The sequence below is a fragment of the Mytilus californianus genome, unplaced genomic scaffold (assembly GCF_021869535.1).
Source record: "Mytilus californianus isolate M0D057914Y unplaced genomic scaffold, xbMytCali1.0.p SCAF_47, whole genome shotgun sequence".
NCBI classification, from domain to species: Eukaryota; Metazoa; Mollusca; class Bivalvia; order Mytilida; family Mytilidae; genus Mytilus; species Mytilus californianus.
Window position 1 is genome coordinate 432,567 of NW_026262698.1, and position 27,074 is coordinate 459,640.

Consider the following 27,074-nt stretch of genomic DNA (forward strand, 5'->3'; position numbering starts at 1 on the left):
CATCGAACGTTTTACCTATCCTTCGCTGTCGGCTGTCTAAAATTTTTAATATGGTGTTCATTTAGATGTACAGGATGCATAAATACACTGCCACGTCCAGTAACAATATGGATGCTACATCCGATGCAATATTAAAGGGACATATAAGAATTTTTTTTTAAAACTTTTTGAAGTGTTCATAGGTGGACTGTTGAAAAACAAAAGAAAATACCATAAGGCCATTTAATTTGAAAATAAAGTCGAATTATGAATTCAATGAATAATAACATCGTTAAAATCCTCACAAGATATAAGTCCGTCAGATATCAGTTTGTACATTTTTTCTCGCCTATATTTTCTGCAATCTTTGAACATATTAACATGTACAAAGGGTAACTTTGAGAAGACTTGTTGAATATTTTGAAGCCAACTACAATTATATTTGGCAAGCATATTAAATTAAATGTATCGTAAATCTGTCTTTTCAGGACTGCTCTAGACCAGATTTGAGGTTGTCTGCTTTTGAACATACCTGAGTGCAACAAATATCTGTTGTTCAATTTTTTAAAGGCACATCAGAATATATATGTTCAAATAAAATTTGAATGCAGTATGTTAACTCGAAAAACAAAGTCATTTTAAAATATGCCTTCAATTTGTACAAAGCTGTCCTGATCCCAAGCACAATTAAGAGTGATGCAGACCATATCAATAATTAACATTGGCATGTCTTGAACATACGGGGCGGGTTTGTCAGAGTTAATATTTTTGCAGGACCCTTTTATTTTTTGTGTTCACTTTATCCCGAATAAACTTCAGTAATATACCTGCAAAAAAGTAAATGTTTTGGTAGTCTTGCACACGTTAGTAGGACCAAACGCAAGTTCTGCTTTTAAGATTATCTTGATTAATGTAAAATTACCTAAGATACCTCCAGCCTTATCTGATATTCCTTTTTCGTTGTCGATGTACATGTTCAGGTAGCTAACAACACGTTCAGAACCTTCTTTCATAAGTCGACGAATTTCAATACTAATGTCATTTCCAAAATCTATGTGTACTGTTCTATCATTTAGTACATTGTCATTTGCGTGGATTTTAATTCCTTCCATTTCAAAGACACTTGCGTCATCCCAGGATAATACATGTCCATTAAATTTAATTTCGTCTGGTTTTATATCAATTCGTGCAGCCGGTGCCAGTATAACAATTTCTCCAATAAATGTTTTAAACTCTCCATCTTTCTTCTTCATTGTTGATCTGACAATGCCAGCATAAATGGTTATATCTGTTTACAAAATGAATACAATGAGAAATAAAGGACAGAAAGCAAAAGGATTTTTTTTGCGTGTAAATCAAAGGTCAAATAATGTGTCAACCAAAAAACATAATGATGTGTCAACTTCGAAACCAAATGTTGTGTCGACCAAGAAACCAAATGATGTGTCAAACAAGAAAACAAATGATGTGTCGACCACGAAACGGAATGATGTGTCGACCAATGAACCAAGTGATTTGTCGAATAAAAAACTAAATGGTATGTCGACCAAGAAACTAAGCCTCCATACATGTCCAAGACATACCAAGATGTACACTCATATCATAACCAGATGTAGATTTTGATAACGACACCAATGACAAAACCTGATGTTGATATCGTCGATATCGACAATGTCGATTCGATATCGACTCGATATCGATGATGATTTAAGATAATGAATAAAAATAAGACATAACAAGCTGATTAAATTAAGTCCTAAGATTGCTATAGGGGTAGATGATGGCTGAATTGTAATCTATTTATTTTTTTAAAAGACAATCAAGTGGTCACTTCTCCCAAGTAATGTAGCCTTTAAAACACATTTATGTATTTTTCAAAAAAAAAAAACAATTTTTTTTCGGGAGCTCTTTGATTTAGTGGTTGTCGTCCGTTGCTGTCGGTCATATTTGATTATTGTTTATCATTTATACATAAATTAAGATGTTTGTTTTTCAATTTGAAATATTTGACATTTTGTCATGCCGGTATTATTGTTAATCTTTGTTGTAAAGACTGTAAGGTGACGTATAGTTGTTAACATTCTCATTCTTTTTGTGTTTGGTGGTTTGTTGTCTCATTGCAAAATCGTGCATCATCCCCTTATCTTAATGTGTAATTATGTATACTAAACTAAACGAAATAAATAGAGAAACAAATTATGAAGAAAAAGATTAAATGTTGATATGGAATTGATATCATCGACATATTTAAACAGACAAACCAGGAGAAACTAAATTGTCTTTAAAGATAATTGTAGCAGATAAACATTTGTAACATGTGTCGATATCGACTCGATGTCGTCGATATTGTCGATATCGACATCTTAAAACAGACGAACCAGGAAAAACTAAATTGCCTATACAGATAACTGTATGAGATGAACATTTGTAACATATTTTTTCGATATCGACACGATGTCGTCGATATCGTTGATATCATCTTGAAGAAACTATGATTGTTTTAATACATAACTGTAAAACAGATAGACATTTGGAACATAATGTGTCGATATCGACTCGATATCGTCGATATCGCCGATATCGACATCGAAAAATAGACGAACCAGGAGAAACTAAATTGTCTATATAGATCATCGTAGTAGATAATCATTTGAAACATAATGCGTCGATATCGACATCTTTATTAGACGAACCAAGAGAAACTAAATTGTTTATATAGAAAAAGGTAGCAGACATTTGGATCATTATTTGTCGATATCGAGACTACATTGTGTCTTGGAAACTAAATGATGTGTCGAACAAGAAACCAATTGGGGTGTCGACCAAGAAACTAAATGATGTGTCGACCATGAAACCAACAGATGTGTCTATCTTTATAGGCAGACAGAAGACTAAAGTTACATACTTTACCCCTGCAATTTTCGTTTCTCTTATTTTTGCTTACCTCCATCCACCATTCTACCATCTATAAATACTTATATAATATATTCCTCAGAAATTGACGTATGTGTGCATTGAGAATCAGTGTAATATGATTGTTGATTTGTTTATCCTGCACTTTTTTTTTTAATAAAACACTATAAGCAAATGGCAATGCAAACCTGCGATTGGATCTTTCAACATTCTGATAACATCTCCGTCACGTGCATCGACATCAAAGCATAGCGGAAATTCAATACCATAAATCCTCAACATAAAATGTGGATCTCCTCCACCTGAAAATAAAGTTTGAGATAAAGTAGAAACATCCAGGAATCTAACTGGCCATGGATACACATACTAAATCAAATTACTTGCGTACATTTAAGAATACTGCAATTAAGAGTCTTTAAGCCAGATTCGCTCGGTTTAACCGACCAAATTGAATGCACTTAAACATTGATTAAAAGAAAGATAATAGTTCAGGTTTAGTAACTTTGAACTGATTTAAAGATTCACATTGGACAGAAAAAGACTTCAAAGCTTAATATGTTTTACTTGTTTAAGATTCAAAGTTTGATTCAGATCTTGAGCGCAATTATACCAATTAATATTGAAATAGAAGCCACAAGGTACAATTAAAGACACAGTTAGGTCTACTTTACAACTTGCATTACACCTGGAAATTGACAATTAATGTCGCTAAAAAATCTTAACTTTATGATAAGCAAAATACTTCAACATTCCCTCAACAAACTTCCTATATTTATTCAGAAACATTTAAAAGGAACACCTATGTGTCTGAGTTAATACAATAATCCAAAGTTTCTGATTTATCCAAAGTTTCATGAAAAAGGTTTGTTGCCTACTACAAAGCTAGTTGTCTTCAGGCATGACATATATATATTCTGGGCGACAGTAATACTGTTAATAATTGTTAACTAATTCACATCACGTGCTGCCTTTAACTGTTTGTATTTTGGTTTATTTTATTCCCGTGAACCTCAGATTACATTTACTGCTTCTGATTTAAATTCAATCTATACTTAATTCAATGTCATGTTAAAATAATAATATCTCTGTTCCAAACGAGGGGGCAAACTGTTTAATTTATGTCTGTCCGTCCGTCCGTACGTCTGTCCGTCCCATTAAATTTTCGTCGCATTTTCCCCTATAAACTAAAAATAATGGCTTTATGAAATTATTTACAAAGATTCATGTCAGCATGCTCTACCAAGTGATGCAATTTCAGATACATCTCTCATCAACTTCCTGTTTATCTAATATTTATATATTATTGTAACACATACTGGCTATGTATGAAAGATTCGTCACTTCTAAATAACTAAAAATAAGAGCCTCCTGAAATGTGCTATCATGTTTCATGTGAACATGCTTTACCGTGTACTGCGATTTTCTTCAACTTCCTGTTTACCGAATACTTAAAGCGTGGGGTATCATTAGTGAGCAATAGCTCACACTTCTACTTATTTTTATCTCAAAGTGAATCTTTTGTGTTATTGAAAAACCTTTGAAGAGTACCTCAAATCTCCTTTATCTATAACAAATTAATTTAGAATTATAGTAGATATTGCAACTTGCTCCTTGAATAAGATCAAATGCTATCCACCATCAAAATAAGATGGAACATTCTCCATTAAAAAAATTGTAATGAATCTACGTTTCAAAACATTGGTAGTTATTGTTTGTGATAAAAATTAGAAATGACGGAAAAAAATAATTCAATTGTTAAAAGGGCTAACTGATAGAAATTATAAAGAATTACTTTAAAGAGTTAAATTATTTTGCCGCCTCGAACCAAAACTGCCTATTAGTTTCAGAACCATGGTAGCTTTACGTATACATACTTTCAACTTTTCCATTTCAATTGTAATAATGCAGGCAAACATTAACACTTTTTGCAAAACTATTTATCGATTCACGTAAAAGCTAGAAATGTTCCGAATGACATAAAATATTTAGTATGTAAGCAATGGTAATATACCTTCTAGTTCAAATTATACAAACCTCCTCCTCCTCGACTATAACTATTGCTTCCACCTACGCCTCCGCCCCCTCCTCGTTTCGGACTACTCCCTGGCGAAGAGCTGGTTTGTTTCGTATTACCTAACGTAGAGCTGGTTTGTTTCTTACCAGATATCTTACTAAGAGCAACTGTTTTAAACAAAAAGAATGAAAATTTGAATATTTATGTGATAAAAATAACTTAAAGTGGTTTCCATTCTATAGATTATATATCTTTGTTATGGTTATTGTTATACTGTTGTTTGAATGGTTAGAAAAAGTATGGTGTTTGATTTAAGTTATAAAATATCTATTAGGTCCTGTTATATTTATTTGCGTGTCAGGACTTGGGACGATTTTGGTCTTGGCATGTTATTTAATATATATGATGTAAATGGGCCCTAAAAGAGAGCATTTTATTTTGAGGTCGTATTTCAAAGAACACTTAAGTAATGGAAACATATATGAGGGTCTGAACGGATGATCCTTCATTTCTGTATTCTTTAATTTTTAGGGCATTTTCTTTATAATTCTTTAATTGTTTGCCATTATTTTATATCCTTTATATCTCAGCACCCCAAATATTCTGTAGATCTATCCTTCATTTTTTTTAAATTATTTTTCTCTATTCTCTACGAAAGCCTATTAGGGTCACAAAAAATATTTTTATCTCGTAATTACGAGAAAACTATCGCGTAATTACGAGATAATAAGTTTTTTATCTCGTAATTACACGATAATTATCGCGTAATTACGAGATAACTATCGCGTAATTACGAGATAAATATCGCGTAATTACGAGATAATTATCGCGTAATTACGAGAAAACTATCGCGTAATTACGAGATAATAAGTTTTTTATCTCGTAATTACGCGATAATTATCGCGTAATTACGAGATAACTATCGCGTAATTACGAGATAACTATCGCGTAATTACGAGATAACTATCGCGTCATTACGAGATAAATATCGCGTAATTACGAGAAAACTATCTCGTAATTACGAGATAAAAAATCATTTGGCCAAGTAGATTAAGAGGAAAAAGATTTTTGTAAAAGATTCAAAAAATTTACTTAATTGCAGAAATGACTTTAAAGGGCAATAACTCCTTAAGGGGTCAATTGACAATTTGGTCATTTGACTTATTTGTAGATCTTACTTGGCTAAACATTTTTGCTCCTTAAGTTTATATCTTTCTATTATAATATTCAAGATAATAACCAAAAACTGAAAAATAATCATTAAAATTACCAATTCAGGGGCAGCATCCCAACAACGGGAAGTCTGATTCGTCTGAAAATTTTTGCCCTGTCATATTTGCTCTAAATGCTTTAGTTTCAGAGATATAAACCATAAACTACATTTTACCCCCCCCCCCCCATGTTCGATTTTTAGCCATGGTGGCTATCTTGGTTGGTGGGCGGGGTCTTTGGATACATTTTTTAAACTAGAAACCCTAAGGATGATTAAGGCCAAGTTTGGTTCAATTTGGCCAAGTGGTTTCAGAGGAGAAGATTTTTGTAAAAGTTAACGGACGACGACGGACGACGGACGCCATGTGATGGAAAAAGATCACTTGACCCTTTGGGTCAGTTGAGCTTATAAAAACGGGCGTTTTATCAGGTGCCCCGGAAGGGTTATCATGATCTGTATATCTATATATATATGTAATTTTATCTCGTAATTACGAGATAGTTTTCTCGTAATTACGAGATAGTTTTCTCGTCACTACGAGATAATTTTCTCGTAATTACGCGATAGTTATCTCGTAATTACGCGATAATTATCTCGTAATTACGCTATAATTATCTCGTAATTACGAGATAAAAAATGATTATCTCGTAATTACGCGATAGTTTTCTCGTAATTACGAGAAATTTATCTCGAAATTACGAGATAAATAATTTTTTTTTTGTGTGACCCTAATAGGCTTTCGTAATTCTCTTTCTTTTTACCCTTTATTTTGTAACTTTTACCCATTATTCTCTATTCTGTAAACCTCATCCAGACCCTCATATATATAAAAACAAGGATCAACATACGTCTTGCATCTTCATTTTCTTCTAAATTGGCGAAATCTCGATCATCTGGCATTAAAACAATCATAGAGGTCAATGGTGTGACAAACTTGTACTGAAAAAGTCGGCAGTTATCAAAACTTTGTATGATTAAAATATTAATTTTGTTAACGTTGGTAATGCTCTATTTTTATGGATCAATAATAATCCAACCAGTTGAATAATATTTTTTGATCGTAATCACGGAGATTATACGGTGACATTAAATTCCCTGCATTTCAAAAATTTTATCTGTAGCTTTTGCGTCCGTTTCAACGTTCACCACATTGCAGATTCGTCATAGTCTGTTCAAAAGTAGAAAAACTGTACTCTTATATTAATGAAAGACTCGTTTTAGCTTTCTTAATAATAAAACTAGAAGCCCTAAATAGCCTGTGTCGCTTACCTAGGTATATGTACATCTTCAACAATGGACACACTCTAACGCTGTGGACAAGAATACAATTCATGACACAAATTATTATTTTTTGTTGATCTTGTATTGCTGATTTTTTTTCTGTTTACAGTTTCTCTTTATCTTCTCCGTTTCGCCCAAAACACAAAAAAGAGCAATAAATTTTGGCAAAATTTGACTTTTCAAAATCTGATTATTCGTAGAACTTGTCTTGCTTACCATATTTGCTATTTAAAATGTCTATCTATCTTTTATAGCTTTTAAGATAACTGACAAAGACGCAACAAATTGATAAATATCGTCTTCAAAGAGCAGAAACTGCAATAAGAATCGACTAACAATTTCGGTCATTTGACTTATTTGTTGATCTTGTCTTGCTGGTATTTTTCACTATTTAAAGTGTTTATCCATCTATTGTAGTTTTAAGGATGATAGGCAAATAGTTATCAAAGGTACCAGGATTATGATTTAATAAAACTGAAAACGGAAATTAAAAAGAACTATAACCCCAACAAGGAGTCGATTGGCGATATCTACCATTAGACGTGTTTGTAGATCTTGTCTTACTAGTCATTTTTGTGTATTAGAATTTCTAATTATCTATAATAGTTTAAAGGATGTATTCTTCTGACGTTTCAGTCTCGTTGAAATCTCGTTCTGGAATTTTTTCAAAAACATGTGATACAAGTGGAAAATATCAATGAATTTAAAAAATATTATAATCAAACTTAACTCTGTGAAAAAATTGTGTATTTACAATAAGTAGTTTTTGAGTAATAAAAATTCAAATTTTATAACCAATCAAGTCAGTCTCATTAGCCAAAATGTTGAGAAAATGTGTGAGGGGTACACGAAATGATTTTACCAGATACATGTACATCCCATATAATTTTTTTCTTTTAAAATTTCTTAGATATGTATTTTTTCAATCATTTATAACAATGAAGTTGAAATAATATGCTTTTTGTTCTAAAAAAAAGAGAAAAATCCAAAATTTACAAAATTGACAACATGGTAAATTTGACACGAAAAAGCAACAAAGTTTTATAAAACTTTCTTATATTAACACTTACCCATAGTTTTTTTTAAGTTAAATCTATTCAGATTGGTCCACTTCATCTTTAGTGAAAGTATTTGAAAAATTTTAATTGTGAAACTGTGACTTTTTTCATAATAATAGCCCAAAAATGGATAAAAATGGGGTGCTTTCAAATGTCCGTCGCAAAAAAAAGCAGTGCACCACCGTTTGATCTTTTCTTCACCAATTATCTTTTTACAGTCATATAAACCCAAAAATCAGGCTAAGAAAAAAAGTTTAATTCTAGACATTTTTGGCTCCTCTGAGCTGTACATCCTTAATGAAAAAATGCAAACATGAACAAAATTGGTAAAATTCGTCATTGAAGGGCAATAACTCTTGTACGAAATAATCTGACAGTTTTCAAGTATATTAACAGTACGTATATCCTAACAGTTCTGCCCTTTAAGATTTTCTCTATTCATAGCGGTTTTCAAGATAATAGACCAAACTTGTATTTTAACCTTATGTTCTATTTCTAAACTTTTCGGCCATGATGAGTGGCAGGCGGGATCACTGGTCACATTATTTAGACAAGATACCCAAATGAAGTTGGTGGCCTAGTTTGGTTATGTTTAGCCTAGTATTTCAATAAGAGAAATTTTTGTAAAAGTTAAAGGTCAACAACGACGGACGACGACGGACAACAACATACGCTCAATGATGAAAAAAGCTTATTCGGTTCTCCGGGCCAGGTGAGCTAAAAAATACATAAAAACCTCTTCTAGCTAATAGATGTAAAACACTCACGGTAAGTTAAGTGTCCGGTCGAGATCGTGTTTTTTTCGAGTGAATTGGTCTACTATTTTTTTTAGTGTAGATAAGGTTTTTGGAGTGATATTACATGCGATCAGATCGCTTGTATAATAGTTTTATTCGTGACTGTTCATCTTATTCTGAATACTATACATATTTTGAACACAAACTACGCACAGCTTCCTTCAATTTCACTAAAAATTCAGCGTTTTAGATTGTCCGTGTCTTTTCGAGAGCAACATTTAAAAAGTCTAGGTTGTTAAAGAAAATGTGAATAAGAAAGAAGGCATTCTTGTCATTTGAAACTGCTTTTTTTTCTAGTTTATATAACTGTAATTTAGTGAAGACAAATAAAATATATTCCGAATAAGTCACAAAATCAGAGATTACAATGTTGATCATTAACCATTTTCGATTAAATGCTAATTTTCCCTCCTGAACACATTTTGTAAAGATATGTAAGAAATCACTTGGTCCTTTTAAAAACGGTCTTACCGTCTAGAACCGATTACATGGGACTCATAATCTTTTCAATTTCATTTCATACTATTTTTGTTTTTACAATCAGTAATATTTCATGATTCATATATATTAAAGTGGCGAAAAAACATAGGAGCAAGAAAACTAAAAAAATATATAATAACAAAAAACAACAACAACAAAAATAAATTTTGCCTTGCAACAGGCCACCTACGGATCCCTCAAAGAGTTGTTGCAAGGGTTCTTAACGTGAGCGTGGCACTTTCTTTTCACGCCCCATTCTGACCTGTCTTGACTGCGTACTTGTACATCATGTCTAGCTAAACGAACGTCCAACTTTGGCAAGGGTTTTTCTGTCGGTCGGAAGAGGACCTAGATGACATTTCTATTTCCCAGTCCCCTTTGGAGGTAAACAATTTTAGAGAGATTTTTCTGCCTTGTATCTGATGGGTTAAGACCTTTTCAACTGATTTTTAAGTTTCTTCATATGTTTTACTGTTACACCACTGTCCCAGGTTAGGGGAGGGTTAGATGCCCGATAATATGTTTAACCCAGCCACATTTTGTATGTGCCTGTTCCAAGTCAGGTGCATGTAATTCAGTGGTTGTCTTTTGTTGCTGTAAATCGTATTTGTTTTTTGTTCGTTGTAGGTTTTTTTTTAAATCAGGCTGTTGTTTTCTTGTTTTCTTGTTTTACATATGTCTTTTCGAAGGCTTTTATAGCTGTCTATGTGGTTTGGGTTTTGTTCATTGTTGAAAACCGTACGATGGCATATTTGGGGTCTGGTGGAGAGATGTCTGATTGGCAATTATACAACATCTTTTTATTTTTATATTTGTTATAAATCATGTTAGTAGTGAAGTACTGACTACTGGGCTTATGGTAAAGTCGGGGATTTATCCAATGTATTAAATAAACAACGAAATAATTAATCTGTAAGTTTTATACAATCCTTTTGAAATAAAAAAACGAAATATGTATACGATATGCGTATACATCACAAATATGCATTGTCAATTATTTTTTTTCTTTTAATTTCTGATGAAAAGTCAGCTAAGATTTTTCTTTATTTCTATGTGACCAAGCATAACATACGCTCGAACAGAAATATCTTCACAGTAAGACAGTTGATCATTGTTTTTGTTTTCTATTTCTAGAACGATAACGAATGTGTATGGAGATCTCAATCAACACGAGATTTTTTACTGTATGAAATCCATATCGGTACACTTACATAAAGATTTCTGCATACAAATGAACGATGCATTTTTATTAAATATACGTGTTAATACAGCATTATCAAACTTGTGTCATGCATTATTTCGTGCTTTGAAAAGTACTTTATTTAACTCTTTTCATTGTTTGTAAACGTAATTGCACTGACATACTGTTGCCTTTATATTCTACATTTTTAGCCATAGGAATTATTTTGTTTCACTCGATAAATAATAAATTACCTTCTATGATCTTGCATATAACGTTCTAGCATCTTGTTTTACGTTTTACCAGAAAGGAATTCTGTTTGTTTACATTTTTGATAATTTTCACTCGAAAGATCGTGGTCACACTCGAAAAAACCAGATCAAATCACTCGATTAAACACGATCCCAGCCGCACACTATACCTACTCTGACACTGTACTGTACTCTTCTACCAGTATTTTGCAAACACTGCGTACATTCACATGTTATGTATATATGTATAAGGGGAAAGGTGGTCGGTAAGTGAAAATAGGAAAGTGTATATTATTTCATTCATCTAATAATGATTTTTATGCAAAATAAATAAAACATATTATTAGTACACAAATTTCCAATAAAATTTACAGAACGAAAAAGAAAATATGCAGAGGATCATAACATAGTAACATAACTCTATTTCTACAAGTGTATCAAAGAGTAAGTTCACCTTAGAGAGCAGTACCTACGAATCGGCCTTTTATTATTGTTTAAAATGTTTTTATTTTAATATGGTAACAATGAAAACCTTTTCCGTAGGATATTACAAGAGCATACATTTGTATGCACTCTACATGTGTTTAAGCTCAAACCAGGTATTTGAACATTAATACAATGTTTACTATCTAGTGCTATGCCATTTGCTTTTCTTTTACTTTACCAGTGAATTTTACTTCATCTTAGTGATAGATAAAGTTTTATTATGAAATAATCAAAAAATATATTTCATATGTTTTACATTCATCAGCACTTAATCTTTATTTCAGTTTCCCTAATTTCAGAGTCATTTAATGGGCCATATATATATTATCAACACCAATTACCTTTAAAGACATTGCTAGAGCCTTGTTGTTTAACTTCTTCTTTTCAAATTCATTGGTTTCACCGATGGCTTCTTCTAGAAGTTGTTTGATTGTTAAATATGCCCATATTCTTTCGGTGATTTTTTCGAAGTTACCAGCTTTTAACAATTCCGGATCACGACTCTGAATATCCGATTCAAGCTCCAGTTCCACATTTCCATGCACCCCATTACCAGTAACCAATAGTTTCAGCACTTGTATGGTGTCGTCGGATAATTTGCCAGCAATGACTAATTCTTTTCCGTTGAAAAACGCATCAAAGTTCGTTCTGGTTGCATACTCAGTAACATCTGTATTTTTGTCAAGATATTCAAAGGTAACATTTTGTAATGCAGATGATGAAATTTCATCGTAGAAGCCCTTTTTCTGTAGCGATGCACCTGAATCTTCAAAGTTCATTTTGGTTGCATTTTGAGCAGCATATTTAAAGGTAACATTTTGTAATACAGATGATGAAATTTCATCGTAGAAGCCCTTTATCTGTAGCGATGCATCAGAATCTTCAAATATCTTTCTAGCAACGCCTTTATTTTTTACTGCAACCTTCTTTACAAATTCATAATCTGCGTTGTTTCCAAAGGCAAGACTAAAAATAGGCAAACCTCTGATATTTTTCTTGTCGATATTATCAAGAACCGTATCAACGCCTATACTGCCTAGCCCATCAGTAAGAAATACCAGTATTTTCCTTTGATTTCCCGTAGTTTCTTTACTTGGAATAGAATTCAAAAACATTATTCCTGACAAAATGGCATCGTTAATATTTGTCCCTACAGAATAAAGAAAAAGAATACATCTGAGTTCAGTGTACCAAAGATATTTATGATTCACGATTAAGCCACAAAAGGAAACGAATGTTTACGTTTCTTGTTCTATATGCATTACTTTCATAGCAATCAAAACATATACTCTAAACAGGAATACATGTTTTAAATCCGCAAAAAAATATGCAATATCAAAAATGTTAGAATATCTGAGCGCTTTAGTTCACCTCGGTTTAAATGAGGTTCGTGTTGATCATTCTTTATTCCTTTGTAGAATTTTGTGGGCTGTTGTTCGTCTTTTTGTTGTTTTGCTTTGTGGTCATGGTATTGCCTTTTTGGATTGAATTTTTTTTTGTCCCTGGGTATCTTCTCCGTATGTTTTATATTCAACCCAAAGGCAAATTACACCAGTCATATCATCATTTTTTTATACAGATCATGGTGAAAGATTTTTGTTTGGCATCTATTCTTTACATAATTCTTACCTCCACTTGCGATCATTTCTTTGTTAACATATTGAAGTGCTTCCTGTTTGTTTTTGTTGTTTGCCAACAATACTGTTGGCTGCCATAAACGATTGTTATCGTTAAACAGCATTATGTTGAAACGATCACCTTCGGGAAGGTCCTTCAAAATTCTGATCATGGCACTCTTTTGTTGTCTTATTTTAGTGCCACTCATAGACCCACTCACATCTAAGATGAATAAGACGTCTTTTGGTAAGGGTTTCATACCTTCTGGCGCAAAGAAGTGAACAAAGTATCCATCAACAACCTGTAAAAATACGATTTCATAATGTGCTTATTGTGATGCATGTACGAACCCATTTATATTAAAACATATGAAAATAATTTGGCGAATGTAGAATTAGACAAACACATCAAGTGAAATCAAAAGATGAGACCTTGCAATACTTCCTCAAAATGATTTACCTAAATAGTTCAATAGCTTGTTGACAATTTGCCTGTACCATGATTATTGAATCGGATCCAAAGTATATAGGCTAATGTTATGCAACTCATGTAACATAATGGGATACGATCGTCAATTTCATATGCAATAGAGTAGTTCTATTTAACACTCACTCCCCTATCTATTCAAATATTAGCCATATTTATAAAGCGGTTGATGCGGTTAGGCCTTATCGAACATACTCCTTTGTGTTTCTTTAATATGTTTGATATGAATGTGAAAACATCACACTGAGATCTGATAAGATCACATTTTTCATATCCTGCTGTAAACAACAATAAAATTTAAATTTATATTTTTTACCATGACTTCACCAGCATCAAATTTTCTCTGGACATCATACTCAACAACAAACAACCCTGATATTCCCTGGTCAGACATCTGTTTCTGATCATCGGCTGTCGGGGCATAATGAACAGTGGCCGATTTTCTTGTCGGTCGGTCAATGACAGCCAAAGCGTTTTTCTCTTCTGTTCGAAAATAAATATTTTGAACTTAGTTGTTAAAATTTATTCCAAGAGGCTGACCTTTTGCAAAGTGCAGACAGGAGGATTTTCAATCAACGAGAGAAACGAATATGTAATGTTTGAGACAACGCTGCATGAATATTTGTTTTCATCTTTGATGCACAACTTTCATCAACATGTTGTGGGTAGAATATTTATTTTAAATTTGCCTTTTGCAGGTTCATTTATTTGCAGTTGCAATATGTCATGTAAACTTTTTTCACGAAATCCCCTTTTATACTAAATTTCTTGTTTGATTTTGTTTGATTTTTTTAGTTTTGATGGACTTCCCCTTATTTGAATAAATCTTCGAGTTTTTTAAATATTTTTTACTTTTCTTGTTACCTAGTGTTATCACACACTGCCTTGAAATTTACCCGACGTCTTTTATTATTCATATAAGAAAGGCATTAAAAAAAACCTTCATAATTAATGCGTTTCGCTATTAAAAATTGACAAACTTAAATGCACCCTTTTCAGACTATAATAGATATAAGAAGATGTGGTATGAGTGCCAATGAGACAACTCTCCATCCAAGTCCAAATTTATAGAAGTAAACCATTATAGGTCACAGTACGGTCTTCAACACGGATTCTTGGCTCACACCGGACCGTAAGCTGTAAAGGGCCCCAAAAATTACTAGTCTAAAACCATTCAAACGGGAAAAACCAATGCATTGCAACCTTCAATATGAGATCAGTTGCAAAATAATATCAAGATTCCACATTAACTCAACTTGTCCACTACAATTGTATTTTAAAATGTCTTATTATTAGGTCAATTCAAATGCTTTGCAATTACACTTTCACTTATTTAGTTTAACTAATGACTTTAATATTATAAAAACTAACGATTTTTGTTGGAAATAACTATTTACCATTGGTCCCCGAAATAATATCATTTCGCAACCGAGGCACAGAGACTTGTGTAATATTCCTTGACTCATGAATATATACGTCAATCTTGAAGTCCTCCACAATCTGACCTGGGTCTACATATATAATATGTTTATATTCTCCATAGACTCGCTCTAATAATTCTTGGTAAGTAAGGTTAAAGGTCACTTTACTCTCAGCTGCTAAGTTTACATCAACATTAAAACGATTTGTATGCCTTGGTCTACAATGAAATGGAATGTTATTTGTAATATAGGCATGAGTAATATGTCAGCTACAGACATTTTTAAACGATAATATGCCATTATTTCTCTCCGAATATTACCTTAATATCTAATTAACAAATCGGCCATACAATGTTGTGACACTTATAATGACTATTTCACGGTAGGTATAGTGTCCGGCTTAGATAGTGGAGATCATTTTTTTTATTGAATCGATCCACTTTTTTCAAGTAATATTACATGCGATCACATCGATTTACTGCTATATAATAGCATGTGTAGTAGTTTTATTCATGACTGTTAATCTTATTCTTCATACATACATATTTTTAGCACAAACTACTCACAATTTCCTTGAATATCACTGATAATTCAGCGTTTTACATTGTCCGTGTATTTTTGAGAGCAACATTTAAAACGTCCAGGTTTTTAAACAAACGGTCCGGGTTATTAAAGAAAATATAAATAACAAAGAAGGCATTCTTGGCATTTAAAACTGATTTGTTTCTGGTGGATAACTGTAATTTAGTGAAGAACAATATAATATGTTCCCAATAAGTCAGAAAAACATATTACAATGTTGATCAAATTTAACAATTTTTAAATTAAATGCTAATTTTCTGTACTGAAAACCTTGCAGTATTACGATCTATAAGAAATCACTGGGTTCGTTTTTAAACGGTCCTTAGAACAGAGTACAAGGGAATCAAAATCTTTTCACTTTTCAATTTCATTTCATTTGTCCTAATGGCTTTTCTGGTTTTACCTTCATGCGGAACGCTCAAAGCCGAATATTTGAAAGCCAAGGATGCAAAAGAACCGAAACATTTGAAGAGTTATATGACCAAAAGGACCTAAATAGCATAGCCAAATCTATCTAAGGTCATCTTTGCTTGATAGAGTTGAAACGCTGGTTTCTTTATGATATTAAAGTTATTAAACGGACAATGTTAAATGATTGATAGTTTGTTGCTTAACGTCCAGTTGCAAAATTTAATGCATGTTCAGAACGAGAACAAATTAACAATCAATCCGAAAAGTAGTTCCTGTAACAGATGACGTTCGGAATGAAGGTGAGAAATTTAGACTGCCACTGAAAATGAGGATATTTCGATCATTTGACTTATTTGTAGATCTTGGGTCCTTTTTAAAACGGTCTTTAGAACCGAATACAGGGGACTCATAATCGTTTCAATTTCATTTTATGCTACCTTTGTTTTTACAGTCAGTAATATTTAATGATTGATATATATTACAGTGGCAAAAAACCATAGGAGCATGAAAACTAAAAAATATATGACCAAAAGGACATAAAAATAGTCCATCTAAGGTCATTTTTGCCTGATGGAGTTGAAACCTTAGTTTCTTTATAATATTTGAATTTATGAACGGACAATTTTAAATGATTGCTTGTTTGGTTGCTTAACGTCCAGTGGCAAATATTTTATGCATGTTCAGGACGAGAACAAACTGACAACAAATTCAATCGGTAGGTCCTGTAACAGAGGACGTTTGGGATGAAGGTCGGGACAGACTGCCACTTAAATATGAGGGTATATTAAGTATGGACAGAAAGTTTGCCTTGCTACAGGTCACCTACGGACCCCTCAAAGAATTTTTTCAAGGGTTCCTAACGTACAGTGAGTGTGGTTCTCTCTCTACGCTTTCAGTTATGACCGGACGTGACAGCATACTTGTACACCCCGTTCAGCCAAACGAACGTCCCACTTTGTCAAGGGTTTTACTGCCTGTCGGAAAAGGACTATGTGACCATATTTCTATTCCCCAGTCTACCTTAGAGGTAAACAATGTTTTAGAAAGGTTTGTTACAAATCATGTCAGTACCGAAGTACAGACTACTGATCTGATGACAAAGTCTGGGACTTATCCAATGTATTTAATAAAAAATAAAATAAATAATCTGTAAGCTTTAATACGATCCTTTTGAAATAAAAAAAAAAGACGAAATGTGTATTTCATATGCATACACCTCACAAATATACATTGTGCATTTTTATTCTTTTAATTTCTGATGGAAAGGAAGCTATGATGGTGATTTATTTCTGTGTGACTAAGCATAACATATGCTTGATGAGACTCCTCTTCACAGTAGGAACATTTGAATATTGTTTTTAATTTGCATTTCTAGAACGATAAAACATGTTACCGTCAAGACGAATAGTACATATAACATTTAGAATGTGTTTTATGTTAAAAACACATATTTACCCGCTTTGCACACTATTTGTACGTACGTCTCAGTCCAACATGTCTGAGCTCACATAAAGATTACTTACATCACGAAATATTTACTGTATGAAATCCATATCGGTACACTTACATGAAGATTTCTAAATACAAATGAACGCGGACATATAAAAATGAATTTATTCTCCAAAATGTCCTTATCAATGCAAAAACAAGACTTTTTGTAAAATGTCTGTATATCTAAGTATATATAGATTCCATGAATGCATTTCCGATGACATTTGCATTGGTAATTGTATAAAAAAAGGCTGTAATCTATGTTTTGGAATAAACATTGTAAGGCTAAATTAAACGTTTTAAAAACAAAACAATGTGCTATCTTTTTATCACAAATACTAAGTTACCTTCTATGATCTTATATATACGGTTCTAGCATCTGTTTTTATGTCTTACCAGAAAGGAAGTCTGTTTGTTTACATTTTTGATCATATTCCCTCGAAAAAACGTAGTCAAACTCGAAAAAACCTGAAAAAACACAATCCAAGCCGGACACTATACCTACCGTGTATTTGGTAGGAATTTACATGATTTCAAATATTTCAGTAAATATTTATTAACAAAACAATCTGCGATTCTCTATAATTCTTATTTTTTTATCCATAAACTAGTTTTATAATTTTAGCAAATAAATAATTTAAAAATGAAGTATTTTTGCTTGAAAATATCTAACCGACATGAAAATTAATTAGTTTAAATTATACAAGATTAGGATTAAATTGTTGGATCCAAACTGGTCGTTTTTATTCCAAACATTGCAATATCTAATAACTTTTCTATATTATTTTGTTCATGTAATTACTTTTGTGCCACATGTCCAGCACTTTGGCCCCTGTTCTTTGCTGTATCATATTTCTCTTTTGCTTTTGCTTTCTCAATAATTTTTCCGGGATACATCAGTCCATCAATTTCCCTGAAAAAATTACAGTGACATCTATAAACATTTTAATATAATTATAGTTTATTTGAGATTAGAAGAAAACATAGATATGACATTTATATAGTCTGAGTTACTTTTGTTGATTTATTTTCGTTTTTATCCGTTGCAGCCTGCAAGTACCATTCTCTGTATTCGTGAATATCCGCTGGTGGATCGGTTTTGCGACATTCTCATGAAATATTTGGAATTTACATGTATAACAAGATTGTTAGGTTATGTCAACATTTCCCAATGATATAATGTTCGAGGAAAAAAATGCATCTGAACCTAAAACCGAGTACAAAGTTGAAGAACCGAAATGGACGAAAAGTATTTCAAAACCCGAGAAAAAAATTAGCTATGCATGGGATTCCTTTCTTTATTTTGAATTGTTTCGTACGTTTACCCCTGGCAGTCTGCCAATAGTTTATTTGCCAATTACCGATTTGATTCCTTTATTACTCACTTTTAACCCAAATTATTTCTCCTTGCAAATTGTAGACTGGTTCTTTACACGACAAAATGGGACTCTGCCCATGCAAAGCACGTCAACATGAACATGATACTGAGGCGTAATATCTAATTTTTAGTGAAAAAAAAACTATTTTAGCTTAACAGAAAATTAAATGTATTGATTAAAAGATTTTTAAAAACTTGAGGGTTACACACATAACGCACAGATACATTAGCTCTTTATGTTAATTGAAATTTATTGAGGGATTCAATAAAAAAAATATCCTTAATTAAGGAATTGGCAAATATACTATTGCATAAAACAATATACATGCAATCCAGTACGTAGCCCCTGGTTGGGTTTCTCATCGATATTTAAAGTAACAATGTGCCTTTCTGAGTCAGTTATACAAACAACGAAAATCATGAACAGAAAAAGTGAGGCGAATAATACCAAAGGGACATTCAAACTCATAAATCGATTACAAACTGACAATGCCATGGCTAAAAAAAAGAGAATCAAACAATAGTACACAAAACAACATAGAAAACCAACGATTGGGCAACACATACCCCACCAACAACTGGGGGTGATCTCAGGTGCTCCGGGATTGAGCAACACATACACCACCAACAACTGGGGGTGATCTCAGGTGCTCCGGGAGGGTAAGCAGATCCTGCTCCACATATGGCACATTCGGGGGAAAGGGGACGAGATTGAAGTTACGACAATTGGAACATATTCGTCGTCATCTGTTAAACAGATATTCCATAACGGTCAACCAACTCGTGATGGCGTCCGTAAAATTTACAAAGAAATGATTTCAACTTCACCACTTGGAACTCTTGGTTTAAAAGCTTCCTTGTGAGCAGCAACCCTTTATTAAGGAAATCATGATAGGAAACACAAGCCCGGGAATATCGTATCAACTGGGAGATATATACACCGTATGCAGGCACTGCTGGAATGTTGCTACATAGAACTAGAAATTTCACAATAAAGAAGCTGAAATCATCTCTTTTGTCGTAAAGTTTTGTTTTCAACCGACCCTCATTGTCAATTTCTAAATGTAAGTCAAGATATGAGGCAGACTTAACTGTATATGTTGTATCCTTCATCTCAAGTTCGATGGGATAGATGCGTTCAACATAGTCACCAAATTTTGAATTATTTAGTGAGAGACCATCATCTATATAACGGAAATGGAAGTTAAAGGATACCGCTAACTTCTTTTCTTTATTCCTAAGAAGTTCCTGTGTGAAGTCAGCCTCATATGCATAAAGGAACAAGTCGGCAAGAATAGTAGTACAGTTGGTTTCCATGGGAATGCCGATTGTTTGTTGAAAAACACGTCCTCCAAACGTAACAAATATGTTGTCAATCAAGAAATCAAGCATTTTGATAATGTCAGTTTAAGAGAATATTTTGTTTGAATCAGAGTGATTTTTACAAAGTATGATTTATCCCTCCCTAAGACAAGAAATTTGTATCTACGTAAGGCATTCGTTTTATGAAACAAAGCATGATCAACTCTTTCTATTTGTCTTTTAGTTTTGAACTTTGAATACTTGTGTAAACTGTGGAAAAGTCAAATGTCTTAATACTAATACAAGAGTCTTGTATTAAATGTACTCTAAAAGATCAAAATTGCTTTATCATAAAACCTATGAGGGCCTTTTAAGTTTGTTGTTAGATAAAGACTCAAGTTGAGCAAAATGTCATTAATTCAAAATTATCAGTACTGAAAATGATTATTAACAATATTAATAGTTGCCAATAAATGATTTTGAAATGTTTGCGAAACTCTTCTCTGTTACTAGCAAACGATATGTCGTCTGTCTGGGAGAGAAAAAAGTTTAACTTCTACATGTTCAAGCTCATCTAATATTCTGATCGTAATTAACCCTCCCATAAACTGACAAATCAAATTCTAAATTTACCATATAAATATTGAAAATTAATAAACCGAAAGATGCGCGTGTTAACATCTACACAAATTACTCTTTCGTTAACCTTCTGCACAGTGCACGTGTTTGTCAATTCATAAAATTAACCAGCTCATTTTGTAAGATAATAACTATACTGTCATAAGATGAAGATATGGTACTAAGAAAGTTTACATTAATATTCATCATCATTTTATAATATTACTAAAATGTTACTTGAACATGTATTAAACTGTTGCAGAAAAATTGGTACCTTTAATGTTATCAGCACTATCAACAACAACAAGAGATTTATGAGCAGTTGCTCAGTGTTGAAGGCCTCACTCTGATTTTCAAAAATTGATTTGCTTCGAGTTTGGTCAATTATCTTAATATCACGAGTTAACACATATTTATCTACCCCTTCTTTTCCATTTTATATATCTAACGTCCCCAAAAACACGAAGTATATGCATCCAACAATCGATCTTATTTAACGTTTTTGGGGGTCATGGTACAAAAATTACTGGTATTTCTTTTGTTATTTCGTATTTAATTGCAAAATACTGCCAAGGATGGCGTTAGCTTGTAGGACAATTTTCTAGTTATGGTTTTAAATAAAATTCTTATCATGTCTCACTTCATTAAGTTTTTATTCATGGAATAAGTAAATTTTAGTCATTGCGATTTATATTTTCTTTACATTATTCCATATCAAAAGTTAAAACTTACATAACAAATTCTGTGATGAATGCTGCATCGGGAAGAGTGACTTCAAAATGTGCTTCAACAGGAGTTTTCGCACTGTTAGCTACTTTGCTGGTTACTAAGGTCGTTGCAAATCGGAATTTTACAACAGATTGTATGTGCATATAATTTATTCTAGGATTCTGAAAAAAAAATGATATACCATATTCATGAATATTTCCTATTCGTTTTAAAGCGCATTTTACTATTTTCGTCCAGACGAAAGGATAAAATGAATTTAAAAGACTGTCACCATACTTTAAATATTTTAAACAAATAATAGAGAACTCAAAACAGAATTATTATAAAATCATCATGGTAAAAGGCTCTAATGACTAAAAATCTTTATGGAAATGCCTTCATAGTCTGAACCCTAAGGTAAAAAAATCCCCACACGAGTTAGCTACAGATGATAACAATACAACAACAACTAATAAAAAATCAATAGCAGATACTTTTAATAACTTTTTTACTTCCTGTGCTGAAAAACTAAGAGAGCAAAGAGACATTACATCTGTTGACCAGGCAGATTTCAATAATCTTAGTACATTCATTAAAAATCAGTTAAAACAACAAAAACATGAGAACTTTACCATACCACCAGTAAAGATAAATGAGCTATTTGATGAGTTAACCAAACTTGATGTAAATAAATCATCGGGAACTGATAATATATTGGAAATCCTTAAAATAAGTACCCCATATATTGCCTCTCCTCTCACATATATATTCAACAGAATGATAGATACTGGTATATATCCTTCATTACTGAAAAATGCTAAGGTAACATCAGTTTACAAAGATGGTGACAAGGTTATAGCAACAAATTACAGACTCATATCTGTTCTTCCATCTCTATCAAAAGTATTAGAAAGGCATGTCTCAAATAACATGTACAAGTACTTGACTTATTTTAAACTTTTACATCCTACACAATCAGGTTTCAGGCCACATCATGTTTGTCAAACTACACTTATTGATATAATTGACAAATGGCTGCAAGAAATGAATGATGGTAATTTAAACCTAGCAATACTGTTGGACTTCAAAAAAAAACATTTGATCTTGTAGATCATGACATTCTTTGCTTAAAGCTTGCTATTTATGGATTCAGTGAGTCTGTAGTAGGTTTTTTCAGTTCATCCCTAAGTAATAGAACACAGCAAGTAAACATTTGCAATGCTAATTCTGATAAAAAAAAAGATGTGAAATTTGGTGTCCCCCAAAGTCTTTACTAGGTCCTCTATTATTTGTCTTATTTATAAATGACCTTCCCCTTTGCATTAAAAATTGTAAAACAGACTTGTATGCTGATGATACTACTCTTCATACATCCGGGATAAACATAGAAAATTTACATGATGTTGTACAAGAAGATTTATGCAGATTTGAAGAATGGTGCAAAATGAATAATATGTTCATCAATACTAAAAAAAAACCAAAATGTTTGGTTACTGGAACAAGTCAGAAGTTATCAACACAATCTTTTCAACCAAATTTACAAATAAATTCAGAAACACTACAAAATTCATCATGTGAAAAATTATAAGGTGTTAGAATTGACAGCACACTTAGCTGGACAAATCAAATTGATCAAATTTGTGCTAGCATTTCATCAAAAATATACCTTCTTTCTAAATTAAATTCATTTTTAGATATTAATGCCAGGAAAGCATATTATAATGGGTATATTCTGCCGCTCATCGATTACTGCTGTATTGTTTGGGGAGAATGTAAAAATGAAGGGATAATAAGAATATTAAAACTTCAAAAAAGAGCAGCAAGATTAATTCTTGGTGCAGACCCTTTATCCCCATCAGCCCCCTTATTTGATGGATGACAGTAGAAAATAGAATCAAATACCTCAAATATTTACTGCTATATGAATTTATGCGGAAAGAAGCACCACAGTACCTACTTCAAAAGTTTCAACTTATATCTGTTAATAATCCTTATGCTTTAAAGGGTGTTACTCAAGGTAATTTGATAGGTCCTAAGCCAAAAACTTAACTGTTTAAAAAATCTTTTGCTTATTCTTGATCAGTTTTATGGAACGGATTACCATATGAAATGTGTCAAGTGCAAAGCACTTTTTGTTTTTAACAAATTATAAAACGATACTTGAGGCAGTCCCAATATTCAGTCTTGAAATGATTACAACTGTTACTTTCTTAGAATGTATGATTTTGATTTGTATATAATATCTATTTACTACATGCACACTGTAACTGTTTTATATGTTCTAATGATACATGTACACTGAACTATCATGACTATACGATTGTGAACTGACTATGTGTTTATATGTTGTATGTTTGCTTTTTTTCTCTTATTATAATTGTTTACTTGTATTGTTATATGAGGGCCTCAGGGAAGATTAGTAATTGTAACTAACTGTGTTTACCCTCTTTAAATAAAGAATTTATTATTATTATTATTATACACAAGAGCATACGCATTAAACACAAAACTGAACAAAGAAAAATTGGCTTAAAGAGTTTTAATTTTTGAAGTGCAAAAATTCAGAAGTGCAATTACAGTATTTATAAGCTGAAGTGATAACTTAAGTCGAAGGCTTAAATTTGAAATCAGTGTCTCAGAGGCCTAAATAGTCTATGAGTTTCAAGCAAACTTAAATCAAATACGAATTTGTTTTAACATGCAGATAATAGTAGTTCGAACAATTCAAAACTTTGTAAACTGTTGTATAAATCAGATCGACATGAAAATGAAAATAATGTAGTACAATAAGAAAAGGAATAATATCATTCTATGGAAGGTTTTTCAAACAGACCAGGTTTATCTTCATGCATTTCCCCATATTTAATGATGTTTTGTTCTTAAACAGATTAATTTGGAAACGAGTTATTATATAACGCCTTAATAAAGGCAACAGTAGTATACCGCTGTTTGAAATTCATTAATCGATTGAGAAAATCCGGGTAACAAACTAAAACTGAGGGAAACACATCAAATATAAGAGGAGTACTACGACACAACAGAAACACAACATTAAAATGTAACACACACAGAAACGTATTATAATATAACAATGGCCATTTTCCTGACTTGGTACAGGACATTTTAAGAAAAAAATGGTGGGTTGAACCTGGTTTTAAAGCTAGCTAAACCTCTCACTTGTATGACAGTCGCATCAAATTCCACAATATTGACAACAATGTGTGAACAAAACAAACATAATAGGTAAAAATGTCACAAATAGGGGTACAACAGCAACACGAACCCCACCAAAAACTGGGGGTGATTTCAGGTGCTCCGGAAGGGTAAGCAGATCCTGCTCCACATTTGGCATCCGTCGTGTTACTCATGTTATTACAAAGCCGGTAAATAGTCTAAATCGGTAGGTCACATTCGTGAAAAGGGAACGGGATTGTAGTTACGACATAAGGAACATATCTGATATCATCTGTCTGTGAAACGGATATTCCATAACGGTCAACCAACTCGTGATAGCGTCCGTAAAACTTACGAAGTAATGATTTCAACTTCAACATTTGGAACTAAAAATGGAAAGATCACAACTGGGAAGCTGAAATCATCTTTTTTGTCGTAAAGTTTTGTTTTCAACCGACCCTCACTGTCAGTTTCTAGATGTAAGTCAAGATATGAGGCAGACTTAACTGTAAAACGGAAAGTCCTTAATCAAATGGCATAATCAAAAGCCCAAACACATCAAACGGATGGATAACAACTGTCATATTCCTGACTTGGTACAGGCAATTTCTTATGTAGAAAATCTTTTAAACGAGAATGAAAGATCGTATCGTCTCAAATGTGGAAAAGTCAGTTACAGATAAAACATTTTGTTTTATCTTAGAGCATTATTTAATTAGACTTCTAATGCTAAAAATGTTCACTATTAATGACAGGCGAAATATTCAAACTTATAAGTCGAAAACGTACTGGCAATTGACAAAGGAATAATAATACTACATAAACTATCGATAAATTCATCATATATACCGAAAAGTTGGTACTCCAGACGCGCGTTTTGTCAGAGTTGTAATCCTGATATATTTAACCTAAGCTGTGAACGATGAAGCCAAAATTATCATAAATACAAGGATTTCAATTGTTAGCCAGACTTATGTAACATTTCGTCTGCAGAATACTTATCAGTGACGCTCGAATCAAAACAGTCAAAAAGCTACACAAGTTCGAAGTTGACGAGCAACATTTAAAACGTCCGGATTTTTAAACAAATCGTCCGGGTTTTTCAAAGAAAATGTGAATAAGAAAGAAGACATTCTTGGGCTTAAAAACTAACTTTTCTGGTATGTTACTGTAATTTAGCGAAGGACAATATCATATATTCATACTAAGTAACAAAACATATCAATATGTTGATCAAATTGTACCCTTTTCAATTTAATGATAATCTTCTGTTCTAAAATCATTTCACCATAACCTTGCAGTATTATTAGTTATATAGTGTGCTAGTGACCTAATACGATATATATGGGGTCAGTAAATTCCATATGGGGTGAGAGCGAAGCTATATTGAAAATTACTGGATTTTTTGGAAAACTGTCTTTAGAACCCAGAACAGGGGAATCAAATATCATTTCATGCTACAGTTTTTTTTATAGTAAATAATAGTTTATGATTTATATATATATTACAGTGGCGAAACCTGGAATTTTAAAAAGAGAGTAAAGAAAACAAAGGAACAGAAGTTATAAATTCAGTTTAATGCAATATCCCACAAATATTCTTCTACGAGAGGCCTGGGCCAGCCAATTGCAACCCCCCTTTCCCCCCATAAAAAAGCACTTAATCCACTCATGTACTATTCCTATTGACAAAAAATGTTTAAATTAAATGGAATATATAATTAACAAAGAAAATAAATAATCTATAAGCTTTTGTTTTAATAAGAAGAAAAATGTGTATATAATGTCGTACACCCTCGTGTATTTGATTCATGTTTTTGCAGAGTTCCGTAGAAATACATTAGTAATTGTAATGTCTAGATATATATCGATAAAACAAATTATCATTAAGACAAATAGTAAATGAAACATCTAGAATGTATTTTATGTAAAGAAAATACACATACCCGCTTAACACACAAATGTACGTACGACTCAATCCAACATTGTACTGATTGATAATTTTGTCTAGGAAAGCATTATTTATTTATTAGGTGCAACTGGCTTTGAACTAGATTTCAGTGAGCGCGAATACTCTTATATAGATACTTTGTATCTATTGTTTTTATGTTAGTTGGTTTGTCTGTGCTTCGTACCGATCTATCGAGTAAACCATTCGAAACTTGATTTTTACAGTTTGTTCTTATTTTGTGCTGTAACACCACTGTCCAAAGTTATGGGGAGGATGGAGGGCTT

The 27,074-nt window shown here is 32.4% G+C and overlaps 1 protein-coding gene across 6 annotated transcripts in view; it reads right to left on the reverse strand.

Moving 5' to 3' along the window:
* Positions 1-27,074, reverse strand: part of LOC127700030 (inter-alpha-trypsin inhibitor heavy chain H3-like) — a 147,191-nt gene that overhangs the window by 67,983 nt on the left and 52,134 nt on the right. The window contains exons 2-11 of one of the 6 annotated variants that reach the window (XM_052203476.1): positions 21,691-21,848; positions 18,463-18,573; positions 15,153-15,394; positions 14,072-14,238; positions 13,282-13,570; positions 11,994-12,802; positions 6,968-7,058; positions 4,927-5,073; positions 3,081-3,194; positions 902-1,267 (exon numbers count right to left, since the gene is read on the reverse strand). The exons of 2 other annotated variants lie outside the window; for them this stretch is intronic. In XM_052203476.1, coding sequence (XP_052059436.1) covers positions 902-1,267; positions 3,081-3,194; positions 4,927-5,073; positions 6,968-7,058; positions 11,994-12,802; positions 13,282-13,570; positions 14,072-14,238; positions 15,153-15,394; positions 18,463-18,573; positions 21,691-21,848 — 2,494 coding nt within the window. The remainder of the gene's footprint in view (positions 1-901; positions 1,268-3,080; positions 3,195-4,926; positions 5,074-6,967; positions 7,059-11,993; positions 12,803-13,281; positions 13,571-14,071; positions 14,239-15,152; positions 15,395-18,462; positions 18,574-21,690; positions 21,849-27,074) is intronic. 3 more of the 6 variants (XM_052203469.1, XM_052203472.1, XM_052203473.1) reach the window with 3 other exon arrangements.